At 36.3% G+C, this 21,665-nt stretch overlaps 1 protein-coding gene across 6 annotated transcripts in view; it reads left to right on the forward strand.

Moving 5' to 3' along the window:
- The window catches only part of LOC18432832 (uncharacterized), a 29,454-nt gene extending 11,494 nt beyond the window's left edge, over positions 1–17,960 (forward strand). Inside the window, exons 10-28 of one of the 6 annotated variants that reach the window (XR_002280691.2) lie at positions 278–356; positions 3,183–3,312; positions 3,608–3,657; positions 3,840–3,950; positions 4,039–4,089; positions 4,440–4,577; positions 5,097–5,195; positions 5,455–5,596; positions 8,348–8,520; positions 10,027–10,245; positions 12,504–12,650; positions 14,120–14,289; positions 14,612–14,664; positions 14,847–14,934; positions 15,505–15,581; positions 16,205–16,279; positions 16,388–16,504; positions 16,682–16,716; positions 17,555–17,960. Coding sequence is in view for 3 of the 6 variants with exons in the window: in XM_088871721.1 (XP_088727847.1) it covers positions 255–356; positions 3,183–3,312; positions 3,608–3,657; positions 3,840–3,950; positions 4,039–4,089; positions 4,440–4,577; positions 5,097–5,195; positions 5,455–5,596; positions 8,348–8,520; positions 10,027–10,245; positions 12,504–12,650; positions 14,120–14,289; positions 14,612–14,664; positions 15,505–15,581; positions 16,205–16,279; positions 16,388–16,504; positions 16,682–16,716; positions 17,555–17,723 (2,058 nt within the window). In the remaining 3 variants the exon portion in view is untranslated. Of the gene's footprint in view, positions 1–254; positions 357–3,182; positions 3,313–3,607; positions 3,658–3,839; positions 3,951–4,038; positions 4,090–4,439; positions 4,578–5,096; positions 5,196–5,454; positions 5,597–8,347; positions 8,521–10,026; positions 10,246–12,503; positions 12,651–14,119; positions 14,290–14,611; positions 14,665–14,846; positions 14,935–15,504; positions 15,582–16,204; positions 16,280–16,387; positions 16,505–16,681; positions 16,717–17,554 lie in introns of all 6 variants that reach the window. The other 5 variants (XR_002280692.2, XM_088871721.1, XM_006842933.4 and 2 more) reach the window with 5 other exon arrangements.
- The last annotated feature ends 3,705 nt before the right edge of the window (positions 17,961–21,665 follow it).

The following is a 21,665-nucleotide window of genomic DNA, read 5'->3' on the forward strand; positions in this document are numbered from 1 at the left end:
TTCATTCAATGGTGAATGGTCTATGGTTCTCAATGGTTCATTGGATTGCAGTATATTTTCCCAATGGTGCGAAACACTCTCTTATCACTGTCCATCATTCCATGGATAGTGATGGCCCCAATGAACTACGGGTTTCCATAATTGGTAAGAGATTATAGTATGCTTTTCCTTTGTTTCCTCTTCAAAGTATTCTTGTTTTTTCCCTTGCTGGTTATGCTTTATTGTGAAATTCTCCTTATGATTGTCATCTTTAGATGATCTTTGTGGCCTATTGTAGTGATTATGAGACTGTTTTTGCTGCCAATGAAGTTCAATATTATGGCCAAGCTGTTGGCTTAGTCGTAGCAGAATCTAAGGTGGGGGCTTCATAACTGACATCTTCATTTGCTTTGTTCATTGAAAACTTCTTGGTATTGATTCTATTTGTAGAACAACTCATTTTTTACCTTCTTGATCTAGTATTGTTCCCATTATTATTAAAAACAAAATTCTCTTAAACCTTTAGCCCATGTTACTGTTCTGTTACCTTGAATGGGGAGTTTGTGTCAAATTTTTTAGTGACTAGTGTTATAACTTGAGGCATTTTTTTCTTCTTTTTTTTTTGATGTTGTAACTTGAGACTTTTTTTCTTTTTTAGTTATCTTCTCTATATTGCCATTTGAAGACATTTCCTCTCTATATTGCCATCTGACGAGATTTCCTTTGTGGGGGGGGTAATAAGCTGTAAGAATTATACATTTGCACTCTTGGGGACTTCAATATGGTTAGAAAATGGAAGGGGTCTCGTTTGTTGTTCCATTTGGGACTTGTTGTTATGTGACCAATGTATCAAGTAAGACAAAAAATGCCTTGCATGTTTGTGCGGTAAAATTGTTTTAGTAATCTAGTTGTTTATTTAGGATAAAAACTTGGATGCAACTTAGTACTTAATCGTGGCCATGCTTAACTAAGCAGAATAAATGGAAAAAGTTTGATGTCTTTTGAACCAACGTTCTAAATTGATAACCCAAGCAGTTGAGGTGCTCTAATGGTGATTCTTTTCATATTTGCCAATTTGGAAATTCTTGCCCATCCAGTGTGATTAATGAAATCCTTCGAACGTTGGGCAGATTGAACTAAACTTTAAGACTACTAGCAGGTTTGAAAAGTGGCAATGTAGAATCTCAAGTTGTAAATTCAAAATTTTATTTCTTTCTATGCTGGAAATTCTACTTACAAGTGCCACAATTACAACAAGGTAAGCCTGCTACAATCTAAGTGTAAGCTTTTGTATTTGGGGTTCTATACAGTCTCACGCATTTCATCTGACCTTTATCTTCTTGATTAGGCTTCTTTTTTCCAAATTTCCAAGGTCCACTTCCCTTATTGTTTATAGGAGCTAGTGAGGCTGAAGCAAGTTGATTGACTACTTTTTTTGGGTAATTAGTTGATGGACTGCTTGAGCAGGCCACATGATGCTTTTTCTACTCCTCATTTTTGATAAAGGAATATACCTGGTTGAGGATGGAAGAGAATCCCTAATGAGTATTTGAAGCCTAGGTAACTCAAACTCGGGGTTCAATCCCGCCAAGAACTAAAAAATACAGTGTTTCTCTAGAAAGTTCTTGTATTTTTCCCCATCTTCATAACAGGTTGACTTAAACAACTGGTAATGGTCCAACTCCTACGTACTATGAAGGAGAAATATGCAGCAAGAGACCTCTCCCCCTATCGAAGATGGGATATTTCCTATCTTAGTAGATACACTGGAGCCAAATTTTTGCTTTGGGAGTATGTTTGATATACTGAGTCCCAAATTTCTCCTGTTGTTTGAAGGAATAAGATGCTCGTTCTAATCAATGGTTGCAAAGAGTGTAATAACTAAGACATTACGGTCAGATTTTGAGTTTCCCACTTTTCATGTGAGGAATTTGTCTCTTTGGGTTCAAGAATCTTGCATTAATGTAACCCCCAGATTTCCCCTTCCACTAGTGAGCAGTTTTGCCGATTGTGACTAATCTAAATAATTTATTCTGCCGATTGTGGCTAATCTAAATAATTTATTCCATCAAGTTTGATAGCCATAATCTTTGTCCAGGACTCCAGGTTTATCTCCATGGATACCCCTATGGGAGGTCTCACCTAGACTCAATAGATGTATAGGAGTCACTAATACAGCAGTAATAGACATGCCAACCACAACGCAGGTCGTACAAACTAAGAAAATTTGCTAATCAATCAGAAACTTAAAAACACGCTACTTAACACAATCAGCAACTCAAGTTCACTTCCCACAGGGGTCCAAGACCATCCATACAACAGATCTCGATAATGACGTAGTCTCACAATTCAAAAATATGGGTGTGACATACAACATCATCAAATCATCCAACCAGATCTAGTTTTTTTAACTTCATTCTACCCAGTTCTAGAGTTTTTAAGTTATCGCAACCAGATATGAGGTTTTTATTTGAAAATCAAAAACTTAAAATCAGGGTTTTAAATTCCATTCTTGCTTTTTTAGATTTAGGGTTTCTGACCATGCGGCTAATGGAGACCCTCGCATGGTTAGTAGATGTACCATTTTGCAAGAACAATGCCAAAGTCTCCTGCTCTAGTACCAAGTTAAAATATACAACAGAAAAGAAGAAGACGAATGAGGGAGAAGAGGATAGAGAGAGAGAGAGAGAGAGGAGAAGAGAGAAAGAGAGAGGAAATCACATTTCACATTGAGGCAAAAAATAATAGAAGATAGGGAGTCATGCTGGTAACCCTTTTCTTCTAATATTATATTATTAATATTTACTCGTATACAATGATGTCTTTTAATCCGACCTCAATTAGTTGGGAGAAGGCTTTGATGATGATGATACAACTATATCCTCTAGTGAGGGTAAAGACAAATAAACCCTTAAGGACTTAAATACAATAGAAAAGAGTATGAACTTTAACGTTCACAGCGTTGCTTGTCCAGTCTGGATGTAATAACACCGCTTGAAAGCATTGTTTGTACTTGGTGTGATAAAACATGAACTGAAATGTCTTTGATAGGACAGATATTTTAAGCTGACATTTTTTGTTTCTTTGGTTACATATCTTTTTCTTTTCCAGTTGTTTTCTTTCTCGGCTAGTTATCTTCTTGTTTCTTTCTTTTTGTTTTTGTTTTCTTGGGACTACTTATTTAGATTGGAAAGCTTTTGTAGGCTGTTGCTGATAAGGCTGCTGAGATGGTTGTAGTCAGATACAAAAACATCATGAAGCCTGTTCTTACAATTGAAGATGCCATCAGTGCCAACTCATTCTTTGATTCCAGATCCATTGATTTCACGAAAGGTTAGTTTTTGCAGAACATATTGTGCTCCTTGCTGTTGAATCAATTGATGTGGCTTGAGTTACATTGATTTATACTTGTGACATTTAGCGGTAATGTCATGATTGTGAATTATGCTGCTTAATACACAGTCCAAAGGACTTTTTCGTAATATAAAAGTCACTAGATTGGGTTTGTATTGGTTTTGGATAAATGAAAGTCACTAATTTTGTGTTTGCTCATTTATAAAAGACTGTTGAACAGCAGATAATTTCTTGAAAGCAATGATTTATTTGATTTATTTACTGTGTAAATCAGGAAACGTCGACATTGCATTTGGAAATTCTGATTTCATTCTTGAAGGAGAGGTATAGAGAACAGGCTGTATTTGAAATTCCATTTCTTATTAGGCATTAGATCATTAGGTTTCCAAAATTTAAAAATGATTTATTTTCAAGATAAGGAACATTGGCAAGCTTTTTCAATAGCAAGAAAGCTGCGCTTTTAGCGATAACAGTGATGTTTGTAACTTAAAAGTTGAATTTTACAGGTCTATGTTGGGCATCAATACCATTTTCATCTAGAAACACAAAGGGCATTATGTATTCCTGGTGAGCAAGGATGCATGGACATATACTCCTCAACTCAGAATCCTTCTCTGGTAAGTACTTTTAAATCATTGAACTGTAATCTGGTTGATTTTACTGAAACAGATATTTTATTCTCATAGCTTGTATCACTTGTTTTAGGTTCAACAATGCGTCTCTGTGGCTTTGAACAGGCCACAACACAAGATCACTGTGAGTCTCAATATTTGTGCAGAATATTTCAACTCTTCTGCCTAAATTCATCTTAAAATTACATTAGAGTTCTTAAGAGAAATCATACACAATCTAGGGTACTATAGAAAAAACAGTCCATTGGGGTCACCCTGTCCATTTCAATGGACTCTTTGGAGATAGTGGGACCTACCATGGGGGTCAGAGCTTGTTCTGTTCCACTATCTCCATGACCATCAATTTTATTAAGCCACTTCCCAATCGAGTATGGTTTTTATGTTATCCAATACTTTCTGTTTGTCTAATTGATTTCACTGTTTCCTCTAAATATGCTATAGGTCAATGCTTTTTTTTTTGGGTGAATGCTATAGGTCAATGTTAAGCGTGTTGGAGGTGCTTATGGTGCAAAATTGAACAGAACGCCTCCTGTTGCTATGGCATGTGCTATGGCTGCTGATTTGCTTCAAAAACCTGTTCGTCTCATTCTTGATCTACGAGCAAATATGCAGGTTTCTTCGTCACCATCTCAACTTGTGATTATGTGCATATGAAAACCGGGAAAGGTATCATAACATAATAGACTAAGGACCTCAGTCCATTACTCCATTTGGGTTAATGTAGTCCAATAAACGGATGGATGATGATGGAGAGAGAGTGAGGCCCACCTTGGGTTTCAATATTGTTGATGGCTCCCATTGTCTTTCCATCTCCATCCATCATTTCGTTGGATGTTGACCCAATGGATAGTGGGTTTCCGTAGTCCATTGTATTGGATTATACTTTCCATAAGTTCAATTCAGAAGTATCACACCAAATATATATGCACTACTTCCATGTGTTTGTTAAGTCTTAATATGATTACTGGTGCCATGCCTACTGTAAAATCAATCTGTAGCTATTCTTTAGTTGTACACGGACTGGTTACCTCTCTGCCTCCTCAGCACAAACTTGAAGTGGTACATGTGATATTTTCAATATACATAACTGAAATGGCATTGTATAGGATTGATTTGTCTCTCTGCTTATAGGTTGTTGGGTGCCGTAGTCCATACTTATGCCAATATAAAGTTGGAGCTAGAAAGAATGGGCAAATTACTGCAATCCAGATGAAAATTTTCAATAACCAGGTTTCTTTCATTGCCATCCTGGTTTGCACAACTTATCAATGGTGTGGATCACATTCAAATCAAACATGTATTTTAAGATTCTTAACTGAGAATCTACAAATAAACTAAACAACTCAAGATTTCTGTTCTATACTACGTTCCACTTTTTAATGAAGGTGATTGGAATTTAGTTTTGTAATTGATTGTTTGAGAAAACTCTTTCTGGAGCCTCATATATGTCAGAAACGTATTCATAGTTCATTTCTTGCATCTAATACAGGGTTCGCACTTCGATTTTGAGTACCCTGATCTCAGTGGTCTCACCTCGTTTATTGATGGTTGTTATAATGTTAGAAACTGGAAAATTGAAGGAAAGATAGCCCGCACGAACTTGCCGGCATGTACTTATATGAGGGGGCCTGGTAAGTATTCTCAAGTTTGGCTTGTTGCTTGTGTACTGCCTTGTTAACTATATTAAAAATGTGGCCATTGCTTTTCATTTATATGAAGAAGAAAGAATTGTTAATCTTAGGTCAAATATATCAGGCAGCACCTGGAGCTCTTCCTATGATTATGAACATGGTCTAGTTGAGCTCATTGGGATATTTGAGAAGATTCTTGAAGTTTACAATTACTGGGTCTGGTGGAGTGCACCGATAGTCACTTTTCTTGACCTATTGGTACCGATCCACTTCTAAAAATTTTGTTTTCAGCTTAAAAAAATGTTTTTGTGACTTTTAGAAAAAATTTCAGAATTTTTAAAATCATTTTAGATGTATAAATCCCTAAAAGGGTAATGTTCTAAAATTCTTGGGGTCTGTTAGTGGGACACATGTGGAGATGGCCAAGCTCCAACACATGGGGGACCCACATGGGGTGGAACCTGGGGCTCACATGGGCCACATGCCCCATGCTAGGTGGGACGCCCCACATGGAGGATGAGGTCTCCATTTGTTTGGGAAACCTCCCCTGAGAGATTTTGTGAGAATATTATTTTTAGTTTTTGTTGGAGAGAATCTTGAGAAAATCTTTGAGAAATATTTTGTGGGACTAGAGGATATTTTGTGTTTGGAAAATGTTCTTTCAATCTTTGAATTTGACCAAATCATTTTTACTCTAAATTCCTACAATCTCTTTGTGAGAGAAGAGGAAACTTTAGTCAAAATAGAAGATGAGATTTGACTGGTCTTATCCTAGGTTGACTAGAAGTGGATGTCAGCCAAAGATTCAGGGGATAAGGTTTCTGAATTCCTTCTTATTTCATGATGATTGAGTTTTTGGAGTTGGATGGCTCATTTTGTTTCTATCACCTAATAGATTATGTAGGAGTCCTACATTCGAGAGGAATTCTAATTCAAAAAGGCATACTTGGACTCCCTTGGAAGTTACAAATAGAGGGCGCCCCACCTCATTCTAGCCATCTCAATTTCCTTGTCTCTTTCTCTCCTCTCTCTTCTCTATTCTGTCCCTAAGGGAGTGGCATGCAATCCCCTTGTTAACTTGGGGTGGCATGCCCATCTAAAGGCAAGACAGAGGGGCACACCCGGCCCACTTAGTTAAAGGGAAGCGCCACTAAGGTGGCATGCCCTAATAGTCTCAAAGGGATATAGAAAACTCTAAATCTAGCCTATGCTCTCTAAACCGTGAGAATTAAGCAAGGCCATTAGGATCAGTGTGTGCCACCAGTCAAGTAATCGGCAATGGGGTGTATCAAGTCCTAAGGGTGTGACCCTAGGCAAAGTCAAGTAAGTCTTCCCGACTGATATTGGTTTATTTTTCAGTCATTATTGCAAAAATTTATTGCAATTTCCAGGAACATTATTTGTAATAGAATTCTCAGTTAAAGTTTGTATTCACCCCTTGAATTAAGTCATATTTAGTTGGCTGCAAAAAGAAATATCCTAGGTTATATTTAGTGTTCTTTCTCTCATTTAAAGCATTTTTTTTGTGGTCCATGTAAGTGGAATTCAATTATTAATAAAAAGAAAGGAGAATACTTTTTATTTTATTCCCTTGAATTCCACGTGGTCCTTTCTTTCATCATGGTCACCATAATCAGCTGCCAAACCATAGTTGTTGGATCGGGAGCACAATCGGGATCGAAGTGGGGATTGTGAAAGGCTGGAAGATCCCTATGGTTGGTAGTGTCTTTCATACAATCCGTATGTTAGGAATTATAATCAACAAATGTTAGGGATCTTGATCCCAACCTTTCGGGGATCTCAGACCCAAACTTTAGGGATCTCAATCCCAAGCTTCAGGGGATCTTGCTTCCAACTTTAGAGAGTATATATAGTCTAGTCATCAAGTGATACAAGTATACTAGAAGTAAAGTTGCATTTTAAGTTGATTATAAATAAAGAAAATCATCAATTTGGTTGTTATATTGGTCTTTAAGGTGGGGATCGAGATTCCAAAATTTAAGAATCGAGCCCCTTTCTTGAAGCACCGGATCAAGATTCTGGAGAGGGGCCACCTAGTTTCAAAGATCCCAACAACTATGAACACACCCAGAGCCCAATAGCACACTGGTTCAAAAACATTTCCCAAACAAGTTTCTTGATAAGCTATGGAAGGTCTCACTCTCTACCATAATATGGGCGACTCGTAAAGAAAGGAACTGATGAGCAGAAGAGAATCAGAATCATTCCATCCAAGCACTACTGAGGGAAATTGCCTGGAAAATCTGAGGTTGTATCCCAAACTCCCACACGGCACCTTTGAGCATTAACTACACGCTTCTCATTTACAAGAGATGGGATTTGTCCCCGTCACACCGAGAGCTTTGATTCCTTTGATTATGTAATTTAAGATGCAATGAGGACACTTGTACATTGTGAGCTTGTAGAGAACGCTTTGCACTTCAATCTTGTTCTTGTATGCTTCCTCAGTAAATTTTTCACACATTAATATATGGGCCGGTTGCCTGCTCAAATCCCAAACTTTGTGAAAAAAATTATGGTGGGCTTCAGGTGCTGTCTTAATAAATTTCATAGCTGTCTTGACAAATTCCCTAGAACTTATCGCTCTAAATATTGGAACTGCATAAAACGAATTTAAGAATTAAAGTTGGTGTTCATTTGAGATAAGCCTAATATGTTACCTTCTAAATTTTAATGGCCCACTTCCTTCATAATAACAACGTATTGGAAATTTGCATGAATGTGAAATAGTATTTGTGGAGACTGCTGTAATGATCGAGACAATTTTGGAGCATGTTTCAAAAGAAGTTGGTATTCGAGCCGAGATTGTTCGAGAACTCAACATGTATGATAAAGGAGATGTGACAATATGTGATCAAAATCTTATTGATTGCAATGCAAAGCTTGTTTTCCATCATCTTCAGGTACATGGACTTCATCAAAGAATTATATTACAGTGTCTAGTCTAAAAGGCAGCAAGACATTTATAACTGCAATAAAAGAAAATGTTATTTGCTTTTCTTATTATGATCTATTTTCTTATCGTAGCTTTTATCCGTTTTCCTCTAGGGGAATCTAATGCTTCCAAAACCATCAAAAGTTTGCTAGAATGTGTGGACATATTAATGAAGCTCTCATTGTTACCTTAACAATTGCCAGAATGCTCCTTTTATAGCTTGTGCTTTTCTAGTGTATCCCCTGATACATGTGCCTTTTTTTTTCTCTAGTATTAGTAGAGAACTATAATACCCTTTGCTTTTTTTAAAACTGAAAAAAATTGTACCAACAAAAAACCCAAAGAATTTGTTAGTTACCAATGAAGTTTACCACTCAGGAATCTATGGACAGTAAACTATTTGAAAGAAAATTACTCTCTCTCTCTCTCTCTCTCTCTCTCTCTCTCTCTCTCTCTCTTGTGTGCGCTCTCTTTCCCCCCCCCCCCCGTCTCCTTTGGGGGGCTTTCTCTCAGTACGGTTTCTTCAAGCCCACCCCTGACTCTCATTTGGCTAGTTGGTTCATGAATTTGTTGATCGTTATCTCTATAACTTATCACTCTGAATTGATTGACCTATATATCCATGTATGAAGTGAATTTACTGTTTAGTTTACTTATGAATATTATATTTTTTAATGTTCACGAATACTATGTTTTTAATGTTGGGATTGTCTACAAAGAGAACACTTATGTTTTGTACATGGAGGTCACAATCATTCTTTTTCTTTAAATTTTAAAATGGGTGGTTGCAAGATTGTCATTGAATAGACACAAAGTTCCAAAAAAAAACATTCTCGGACTGTGACTCACCCCAAGCCATCCAATTTGACATCTAATGAGTGGGAATGATTTTACCCTCCATGTACAAAAGATAAATGGTTTCTTTGTAGACAATCCCTTTTATATTTTATATAACTTATAATTATCAAATTCACAAATGTGATAATGCTTGTCTTATTTTGTAAACCATGGTGTCATTTTCTGTATCTGTTGTTTGAGACTCTTATTCCATGTGCATGATTTAAAACTATTTGAATGATCAGAATACCTTACATGAAGGTGCTATAAGAAACAAGTACAACCGAGAGACTGCTGTTCCTTAAAGAATGTAGAGTACCACATCTGCATGCAAAGTCGGTGCATGTTCTGTTATGTAATGAGTATTATTAAATCAGGGAATGTTTGAATTAAGTTGCTGCACCACATCCATTAGTGGGGATGGGGATGGGGAAAGAACAATTTTTTCAAGTTTCTTCCCCATCTCTGGTAACTCCTATAAATATACACCAAAAGCGGCATAATGAGAAGGTTTCTCCCTGACGCATATTTGATCCAAATAGTCGCATTCCGAGTTCTTTTTTCCATGATTCAATTAATAATTGCTGCTTAGTTTTCTTCCATTACCCCATCTTTTCTTTCATTCGATTAATTGCAGAATTCTAGTGACTACATCAGACGTTGTGAAGAGGCAAAGATTTTTAATAAACAAAACAAGTGGATTAAACGAGGAATTAGTTTGGTACCTGTGAAATTTGGGGCTGCATGGGAGGGGCTTCAGATGATATCGCTGGTCAATATACACCTCGATGCCAGTATCAGCATTTATCAGTCAGGATGTGAGATTGGGCAAGGGCTAGACATAAAAGTTGCTCAGGTAAGATGTCAGTGCCATCAATTGTATTGAGGGAAAGTTCAATATAATTAGAGTCCAGTGTGTGGAACCATCTTTGTCTGTTGAGTTCATCACCATCCTATGATATATACAGTGATGGAGAAGTAATGGGACCCCATTATTGGTGTTATGTCATATTCTGGTGGGTCCTAAACGCTCTCCATCACCATTCACTTTCATTTGTTCAAGTTGATAAATGGACTATGGTTTTCCATTCTACAATGAATTATGCTATGCTTTCCTTTCTATCTAGAGAAGAAGCTACCTAGTCGCTGTTTATTTACTGGAGTATTTCAGATTGTCTAACATGTGATAATATTTATTGTAATAATCTCTTGATACATCTATTCTATGATTTTGTTAGTTTTTACTTGCTTGATATTGAAACAAAGGGCTTTTATGACTTAATACTTAACTTTTCCTTTCTCTCTCGACAACCTCCAATAATTGATTATGATTCCGGCTCTATCTAGAACATTCGAATAGATTAAATTGATCACTAGGCTTCTTAAAGGGTCATGATCTTTATGAGGCATTCATGTATTCTACATTATGAGGTTTAATGTACAGCTATTGAAACTGCTGGTAATGAACACATTGAAACACAGCTGAAAATGTTCTTTTGGATTGGTGCAAGTTTGCAAAGATTTGGTCGCATTCCAGTTTCAAACATGACTTTTAATCTTGGCAAGCAACCTAGACAAGTGGAAGGAGAAACAGAAATCTCAATGGTGCATGTTTCAGGAATAAAAGGATGGGTATGGAAGTTGTTAGAGGTTATCAGGCATCACCACAAATTTCATCTCTGTGTCATTTTCTCTTTATATTTTATTCCTCTCAAATTCCCAACTTTACAGTCCGATTAAACTATTCTCTTGTTTTCCATTTCTTGGTATTCGTATTCCAAGCCTTCCGGTAAATATCACAAGCCCTCTACTTTTCCCAAAATTATTTTACCCCAATATTTCTTTTGATTGCAACTAATGGCTCAATTATTTACCCTTTGTGTTTCGGATTCCCACTTTTCTTTTCTAGTTAATTCATTTTTCTCTTCTCTGACATGTTTAAGAGGGAATGTAGATTTCATGAAGAAATCAGCTGGTATTAGAATCTGTGGGTTCATAATGATGAAAAACAACCATGTATGAAATGATGAAAGTTCCCTTGAAACAACAGAACTTACAAAATGCATATATGTATCACCAAATTTGACTTGATCAGTAAGGATCAAGTGGGCAGTTCATCAAAACCTAATTAGCATATCTAGTCATGGTGGCCGATTATGTTTGCAGGCTGATGTGCTATAGATGCCTGAAGTGAAGCAGCATAGACTTACCTCTAATAAAGTGACTATCAGACTCAATATGCTCCTTGGCTCTTGAAGGAAAGGACTGATATTAATCCAGGAGCACGTATACTATGCTCCCTTGGGAACATAGTTCACTTCTACTCCCTTGGTCCGAAGACTAGTTCACTTTTACTCCCTTGGTCCGAAGACCTACTTGGGAGGATTCTTTCAATCTGAAAATTTGGAAACCACTTAAGAATTACTAGATGATTATTCTCAAAAAAAAGAATTTGAAATTTGAGTTTAGGTGATTATTCTCAAAAAAAGAATTTGAAATTTGAGTTTTCTAACACGTGGCACCATCTAAACATTGGATGGTCTCTATTCAATCTCAAAGCCTTTTTTTTTTCTAGTGCACAGAAGGTACGGTTAGGATTTGTTTTTTGCTGAGGTTAATCTATGGGAGTAAATGAACATTCTGCTCCCACAGGAGTAGAATATCTTTTGGCTTAATCCAGATGGAACTGGTGTTATCAGAATATAATTATACTGTAAGTGTTAAAATGAATACCAAGTTCTGTAAGTTGCTTGCAATTCATATTGTTTGGACTATAATAATGGATTGTTGCCTCATCAAAGTGCAATTTGCTTGCACATAATGTCATACTAATTCGTGGGAGTGCTCTATAACGGAATAAAGTAAAATAGTTTATCTATTGCTTGGTCGTCCGTGTCGAATTATGTCTGTCATGTTCTATTTGCACCTCTTGTTTAGTTAGGATGTGCTCCTGTTTGATGGTGGTGGTTTTACCTGATTAATCACAGCAGAAAATGCCATTAATATTCAATTTTATATATACATATTTGTTTGGGGGAGGGGGGTTGCAAGATTAATTTCTTGTTATATTTCTAAGTTCGGAAATTAAGTGATTTTGATAGTATCTGAAACCAGGTTGCGGCAATGACACTGGGATCAATTGTTAAAGGAGGAATCCTTCTGGAAGATATATACGTCCACACAACTACAACAATAGTTGCAAATAATGTAGCAGAAAGTGGTGGCTCGATCACCTCAGAACTAAGTGGAAAATCGGTTCAAGTACATTCCTCACCCCTTCTTGGATAATCTGCTGGTGAATTTCCTTGAGAAGACATTATACATTTCATCAGTGCTTTGACATTTGCCCTTTTTCTTATGATGGGAATCAGAAATATAGTCTGGTTATGCAAATAGCAAAATTCTTTTCCTACCTTACTGAACTCTGTGTTAACCATTGCTTTGCCCATAACTTAGCATGAAAACTCTATGGTGACAAGATTAAGAAAGTGTGGTATAATCCAATGGAGCGTGGTTATATGTAGTCCAATTAGGGTCATCACTGTCTAAGATCGGCTGGAAACCACCAGAACGAGGGAGGCATGACCTATTGATGATTTTCCACTCTCTCCATCTCCATCCATCATTTCATTGAACATTGATAGCCCCAGTGGACTATGGAAACCCATAGTCGATTGGATTATGCTATACTTCTCCATAATGTCACATTTTTATTAGATCAAGCTGTTGTCATTGAGATGTAAGTTTAAAAGAAAAAAAAGATTCTATTATCCCAATAAACCTTAATCATTTTAATTAAGATACCATGTTTTTGATAAGGGAACAGGATGGTTTATCTCACAACTCATTATTGTCTTCCTTCTGGAAATTAGTGACTGGTCATACTCTAGAGAGAGGAACTGTTTATAAAAGTAATTTTAGACTAGCTCCGAATGGTGACCAAATATCTAAATATGGAAATTTTATTAGGAGCACTATGAAAATCATAGGAGAATTTCGGTAAGTAGAAAATCCATTGGTAACTCATCAACCACTGCAGACGAGAGACAAAAGCCCAGGGATGGCATCAACTTCTCTTTCTTTTCCCATCATTGAGTTCTCTCTCTCTCTTTATCTTATTTTTGTCTCTAAATATTTCATTCAATCTGATTTTTTCCCAACAAGAAAGGAAAAAAACCTTTTTTGCTATCAACCTCATGAGTCCTCCATCTTCATCTTTCTTGCAGAAGAAAGCATGAAAAGTTGAAAATGGCGGAAATGAAGTGAATAAGGGCCTAAATGAAGAAAAATAATCTTTATATCTGTTACTGTAGGTTTTGGGTTCTAGTGTTGTGCTTACTAATCCCATATTACTTGTTTCTCTCATTTGTTGTCTTCGTTGGTCAATGTTGAGAACACTAGGATAGATTGCTCTTCTTCTGTTGCATTATCGATTTTTATGGCATTTATTGATACATGATTCCGCAGAATGAATACAGCAGAGAAATGAAATAAGAATTTATGGACATTTTGTCTCTCTGGATAATGAAGCATACATCATTTGTATTTATGATATCTTATACTTGAATTAATGTTTAAAGTTGCCTCTCTCTTTCCTTCATTTGTTTCTCATGTTTCCCCCATTAGAGTGTCCCTTGTACCAGTCATTTGCATAATATGAGTGTTCATCATTTGTATGATATGAGTGTTCAACCATGACTAACTCAAAATTGAGGGCTTGGAAAATGCAGGATGCTTGTGAAAAGTTAGTTCAGCGCTTAGAGAGCATCAGTAGGCTCATGACATCCACAAAAGGGAAACCCACTTGGCAAGAGCTTATTTCTCAGGCTCTTGATGCTGGTGTGGACCTTCAAGCAAGAGGACGGGTTTACCCCAGTGCTGGCCCTCATGGTCCTTTCCAGTATGTCTTCCATAGATAGAAAAGCTGGTGATGTCTCCAATAATTATTAGTATAATTGGATTATAGTTTAGGTACCCACAGTGACGATTCTGAAGTCACATATAACAAAGTTATTATAATATTGAAACAAGAAGGAACATGCTAAATTTTGACATTTACCACAATTATAATTCTTTACATCATTCTGGACTATATACAGAGTCCCAATATTTTGCAAACCAGCATGCATAATTTATTGTAAATCTTTCTCTAGTGCTTCAGATGAATATTTAAGGTACTAAGCTATTAATGCTTATATTCATTTTATTCTCTTGCCATTCAGATATGTTTCATTTGCTGCTGCAGTATCTGAAGTTGAGGTCAACATTTTGAGTGGTATGCACACAACAGTATGAAGCTCTTGTTGTCCATTTGTGCATGGATGTGGAACATTATAAACTCCAAAATAATAGGAATCCCATGGAGGCATGAGTTTTGAGCATGCAGGCATGCACATGTGTATTCTTTCATTCCCTGGGTTTTTTCCCATTAATGCTTTTTCCCCGTTTCCTGTGCAGAAACCCATGTACGTTACATTCCCTGGATTATCTCCCTTTACTGCTTCTTCCCATTTTTTATGCAAACACCCTCTGTATATAAGGATAGGTATATGTATGGACTCTTATCATTACCTTAATTGCTTTTTCCCATTTGTCAAGAAAAAAATACGTAGATCATTGTCCGCTTTTCTGAAGGATATTCCGCTCAAACCATATCTTCCTCCTCATGATATAGTATGTGCTCCATTTCTTCCTTTCTTTAATAGTTAGGATTGGGAATCATCTCGTGTAAGTGAGTATTATATCTTTTATGAAGGATATTCCACTCAAACCATATCTTCCTCATGATATAGTATGTGCTCCATTTCTTCCTTTCTTTAATAGTTAGGATTGGGAATCATCTCATGTAACTAAATATTATATTCTAGCTTAAGTAATTTTTAGTAAATATTTCTTCACATTTTGTAATGACATTTTTCATATGATTTCTATATTGGCTTGTACAATTTGTGAACATGATTTGTTTTCTTTTAGAAGGGACTAATTACCATGTCAAGTCTATAATTTTTATGATGCTTTCAGACAAATTTGTTCCTGCAATGTTCTGTTAGTTGACAATGTCGTTGTCTTTATTTTGGAAAAGATTAAGACCGTATGGCATAATGTTCTGTGACAGGAGAAACCAAGGTTGTCAGGGCAGATGTTGTATTGGATTGTGGGAAGAGCCTAAACCCCGCAATTGATATTGGGCAGGTAGAGCCATGCCTTTGGAGAACAATAGAGTTCTTTGATATGCAGATTTTGTTATTTTTTTGGGTATATTGCTGGTGCAAAGATGTTGGTAAAATGTCCATGTGGTTTGGAATCTGTGGAACACTGGCGTTTTTTGATATCCAGATTTTGTTATTTTTTTTGGAGTAAATTTCTGGTGCAAAAGATGTTGGTAAAATGTCCATGTGGTTTGGAATCTGGCAAACACCGGAGTTCTTTCATAACCGGATTTTGTCATTTTGACTTTTCCAGTCTTTATAAAACCATTGAACGATTTTTCTTTCATCTCACAGTGTAGTGATATGGTTGCCTTATAAATCTATGATTATATAGCCATATAATAAATTCATGAGACACTACATGATATAATGTGCTTGTGAGCATCATTTTATATTATAAGAATCATATTATATGTGATTTTTATATAATATGCTTATGAGCATCATATTATGCCATAAATTCATATCTGTGATTTATATATATCTTGAAATATGATTATTATATTATTTTCTAAAAAACGTTCACAACTATAAATGTTCGTATGGGGAACATTTTATGGAAGAGGACTTTCGAGAAATTCCTAACAATCGGGTTTGAACTTATAGGTCCAAGGAGCCTTCGTACAAGGATTGGGATACCATTTATCAGAGAAATATGAATATGATTCAGAGACCGGAAGGGTAGTATTAGTTCTTAAACTACTACATTATTTAGTTTCTTACAAATTTTCAATTTAGTAAATATACTTAAAGTATGAGATTCATTTCTTTCTTTGCAATTTAATGAAGTTAATTACGGCAAGTACTTGGGAGTACAAGCCTCCTTCATCTAAAGATATACCACTCGTTTTCAATGCTTCTCTCCTTCCCAACAGTTCAAACCCTTATGGAGTCCTAAGATCCAAGGTTTGTTGACTTGTCTCACTTTTTATGCATGCCTTTATTGAAGCCAGTCATAATTAGATAAGAGTTACGTTGGTCATTAACTTTTATTTCTTCTCTTGGGGTTCATGATTTCACTACAATTAACATACTTAAATAGCACTTTTTCTGTTGGTTTGCTTTTTTGGTGTACTTTTGCAGTTCTCTGGGGAGCCACCGTATGCTGCTGCCTGCAGGTTAGTTAAATACTCAATGCATGGATTTTGATCAGCAATAAATTTCTAACCCCTAAATTTCTTGAAATAGTTTTTGGGGTGATAGGTTTATTCAAACTGTTTTATTCTTCTTTGTTTAGAAGGGCTTGTTAGTGTTACAGTCTCTTTTTTGTGGCCGTATAATTTGCCCATTTATCTTTAAATCAATTTATTGCAGTTCCTGATTTCTTTAGATCCATGAGAACAGTGATCACCCGGCACCCTCTTCTCTATATATGAAATTGGCATTCTCTTTTGTTTTGGTTCACATTGTTCTCTCTCTCTCTCTCTCTCTCTCTCTGAAGTTTTTACTTTCCCATTTACTTTTCTCTCATTTCTTTTTACTTGTCCCATTTATACCTATTCAATTTCAAAACTGCATTTTGTTTTAAATCCTCTTCCTTCTCACCCCCTCTCATAAAAAGAACATCCCTAATCTTCCTCTGCATTTTACCTTGCTATGTATAAGGATTCAAATACCATAATATTTCTCTCGCTCTCTTGACTTACCCTTTTTTAAGGTGAGAATGGGCTGGGGCCTTGGCGGTAGCACCAACAAGCCCTATGATGAAGTCTGTGACTCCATTCTCACCAAAGGGTAGGGGCCCAAATCCCCACTGACTTACCTTTTTTTGTTTGTCCTCTCTCTCTCTATATGAAACACCCATTATTCTCTCATAGAAAATTGGTATAGTCGCACATGCTAGAGCTTTATCATTCTCATCCCTTATTGTTCTATTGAAAATTAGTAGTCACTCATGCAGGAGCTTTATCACTCTCATTTTATGGTTTTGGCTAACGATGAGGGTGATGCATGCAGTGCTTTCTTGGCAGTTCGGCAGGCAATAGCCGCAGGGAAGTCAGAATGGGGAGAATGCAGGTGGTTTAGTTTGAAAAGCCCTGCCACAGTTGAAGAAGTCGCGCTTACCACAAACGTTCCTTCTAAAATGCTCATTCTTCCACCAGTGGTGCCTCAGCTTCTTCCATGAAACATGTGGGAGCTGTGTTATATATAACTCCAACAACTCTCTCTCTCTCTCTCTCTCTCTCTCTCTCTCTCTTTTTGTGGATGTACGTGAGCTGGCCTTTGGATTGCTTCGAAAGAAAATAAGTGAAAGGTTCATTCTACATATCCATTAGAACGAACACGGGAATAATAAAAATATTTGATCCAAAGGCTATTTGGTTATTATTCAATATTAATGTATTGTTGTACTCTTTTGGAATTTGTCGATGGAGATATTTTTTTTTTTTATGGAAAAACGGTTCGTCGAACGATCTATTATAGACCATATATTAACTCACACCCCTTTTTCGATAATTTCAATTGTCATCATGATTCATTTGATGACCTTTACCTTGAGAAATCGGAGGACTATCTGATTTGTCAATCAAATAATCAGTTTTATCTCTTCTCCCACCTTCAGAAGAATAAAGCTGAAGCATAGTTATCTACATCTCCCTATATTGTTAGCATTTTGGTCTTTATTTGAAGATGGTGATGGTGCAAATATGTTTTGTGCTTTAAACCCAACTCAAGCTGAAAAGATTTATTCGATGGTCACGGCTCTGATCACTTCCAATCTTTCTAGGGGCATACTGGGTATTGTTTTTTTATTACAAGAACAATAATGTTAGAAAAGCATATTGGCTAGTGATCGTTGATTGTGAGGCCCTAATTCTAAATCGGAAGGGACGTCAAAGGGAACCTCCATCTGCCCTTATATCCTTTGGATAGATAGGGCGAAGCTTTTGGTTTATGGATCTATGGATCTACATGTCTATATAATTTTATGCTCATGGATGAATGTGGAAAAGCTCTATTGGCCTGAGAAGATTCTTACTTTACATTTCTCATCGGAAAAATAAGTAAATCTCAATTTCCTAAACTAGTAGGGATTGATAGGGGATATATTGGTTTGTACATGTTCGTAAACTGGAGACAGATGCTAATACCCATAGGCTGAGGATCAAAAGGAAAAATCTGCCCAAGGAGGGTCTCGCCTCTGATTTATAGATTCCAAAATCAATATTGTAACCATTTCTAATATCAGTTTGGAATTTCCAATAGACAACGTGGAGATCTATCGGCAGAGTCCAGGAGAAAGTATATTCTACAAATCCATTTGGCACTTGTGAAGGAGAAATTGTCGTTGCTTTTTGCAAAGAGAAACAAACTGTGGAAACATTAAAAGAAGGAAAGAAATTATATAAAGTGTCAACTTTATCTCAATCACCAGATGCATTAGTAAGACACCTAAGAACCCGTCAAAAAAGGTTGTTCTGATGCTGGATAACCTTCCAATTGATTATCTCAACGGCAAGATGTATTAATATAAAAAAAAAAAGGGTTTCAAGTCCCAAAATAGAACATCATGTTGCACATTATTTAGATTATCAATTTTCACAATTTTGTAGTGTTCATAAATCTCATCAATATACAATATTTTTTGAGCTTAAATTGAATAACGAGTGGTGGAGAGAAATTTTAATACTATTGTTGCGGTTTTTGGTACTAGCATCTTCCGTCAAGGTTCAGAGGTGCATTTACTTCGATTGTTTAAGTTTTTTTAAAAAAAATGCGGAATCTTCAATGATACAAAGTTTTGGTTTTGCTGATGTAATTCATTTAGTATGGGCAAGATTGAAAAAAAATTGGTAGAAGGATGTGTAGTTGTGTATTAGAAGCACGTGTCTACCATGTAAGTTGGTTTTTTTTAGGTTTTTACAACAAAAAAAGATCGATGTGGTAGATCCCAAACTCAACGATCCCAATTCAATTCGAGAATGGCCTAGGGCCTTTCGGTAGCATTGATGAGCCCCATGGTGAAGTATCTTGACTCCATTCTCACCAAAAGGTAGGGCTCAAATCTCCACTGACTTACCACTTTTACATTCTCACCAAAAGGTAAGGGCCAAATCTCCAATGACTTTACCACTTTTGAGAATGGCCTGGGCCTTGGCAGTAGTATTGCCGAGTCCCATGGTGAGGTCTCTGACTCCATTTTCAGCAAAAGATAGGGCCCAAATCCCCACTGACTTACCACTTTCCCCATAATGAGGTCTTTGACTTCATTCTTACCAAAGGGTAGGGGCCCAAATCCCCATTGACTTACCACTTTTACTTACAAAAAAAAATGATCCCAAGCCGCATTGGCAATGATACAAAAAACAATAATAATAAATAAATAAATAAATGTTATATTATATAGGGGAATTTATCCAAATACTCATGAAAGATGAACTAATTAATATTGTATCCATATCTTTTAATTTAATTTCAACATATCCATCAAAATACAACTTGATAATGAGTTAGAATAGTTGCAAATAGGTACAATGTTGAATAGTTCATCTCCTATGGATATTTTGATAAATTTCTCTATAACATATAATCATCATCATTCATCATTATCATTATTATAACCTTTTCTCAATTAATTGAGGTAGGCTACACGAATCTTGGATTGTCATTCTACTCTATTAAAGGCCATACCCTCAGTGAGGTCATAAGTCCTCATATCCTTTCAGACTACTTCCAACCACATTCTTTTGGACCTACCCCTTGCTCTTTTCAGTCTTTCTACTTGAACTAACTCGTATATCCTAACAAGTGTTGTATTTGGTCGGCGCCACACATGGCCAGCCCACCTAAGTCTACTCTCTATCATCTTAATACCTATTGGTGCCACACCTAAATTCTTTCAAATTGATTCATTTTTAATTCTATCCTTTCTTGTCTTTCCACTCATCCATCTCAACATCCTCATTCTATAGGTATGTTGTTTTTTGTCCGCCCAACATTCCACCCCATAGAGCAAAGTTGGACTCACAACTGTCCTATAGAACTTGCCCTTCAACTTCATTGGTATGTGGCGATCACATAAAATTTTAGTTGCATATCTCAACTTTGCCCACCCAGCTCTAATTTTGTGTGCGACATCTTCCTTAATCCTTCATTTTACTATATTTTCGACCCAAGCTATCGAAAGTGCAATCCTATTTGTATTTCCTGATCGTCAATCTTAACTACTTCCTCGTCACTACTCCTATTAGAACTAAACTTGCATTCCATATACTTTGTCTTAGTCCAAATAATTTTAAAGCATTTGGATTCTAGAGCATCCCTCCAAAGTTCTAACTTTGTGTTAATGTTGTTTTAGGTCTCATCGATTAAAACTGTCATTTGCAATAACATGCACCATAATACCTCCTCTTGTAGGTGCCTAGTTAAGTCATCCATTACTAAAATAAAGAGGTATGAGCTCAATACTGACCCATGATATAGACCTATTGTTACTGAAAACTCATTCATCTCTCCACTAGTTGTTTGTATACTAGTTAGCGCTCCATCATACATATTTCTCAATAAGTCGATCTAGTGTCTAGAGACTCGTTTCTTTTCCAACACCTGTCAAATCAAATCTCGAGGTACTCTATCGTAAACTTTTTCTAGATCAATAAAGACCATGTGGAGGTCTTTTTCCTTCGCTCTAAACTTCACAATCAGTTGCCTAAGTAAGAAACTAGATTCCGTTGTTGCCCTCCCTAGTATAAAACTGAACTGGTTTTCTGATACATTTGTTTCATGTTTTAGTCGTTATTCAATCACTCTCTACCAAAGCTTCATAGTACGGCATATAAGCTTGATTCCTCAATAGTTCACCCAATTATGTATGTCTCTTTTGTTCTTGTAAATAGGTACCACAATACTTTTCCTCCATGGCATTTTCTATGTTCTCAACACATTGTTGAACATTTTCCCTATAATATATAATATGCGCATTTTACATTCCTTAAATTGAGTGGTTGAGTTGGCTAGAGGATTTGGGTCTCAATCTCTACAAAAATGAAGGAATTCGAACCTCACCATTCCCTAGGATTGCACAACTGAACCATTTTTAATTGGGTGCGGTTTGTATAGAGCCAAT

Source organism: Amborella trichopoda, chromosome 7, assembly GCF_054954075.1.
Source record: "Amborella trichopoda isolate Santa Cruz 75 chromosome 7, AtrichopodaSantaCruz75HAP2 v2.0, whole genome shotgun sequence".
In the NCBI taxonomy this organism is placed as follows: domain Eukaryota; kingdom Viridiplantae; phylum Streptophyta; class Magnoliopsida; order Amborellales; family Amborellaceae; genus Amborella; species Amborella trichopoda.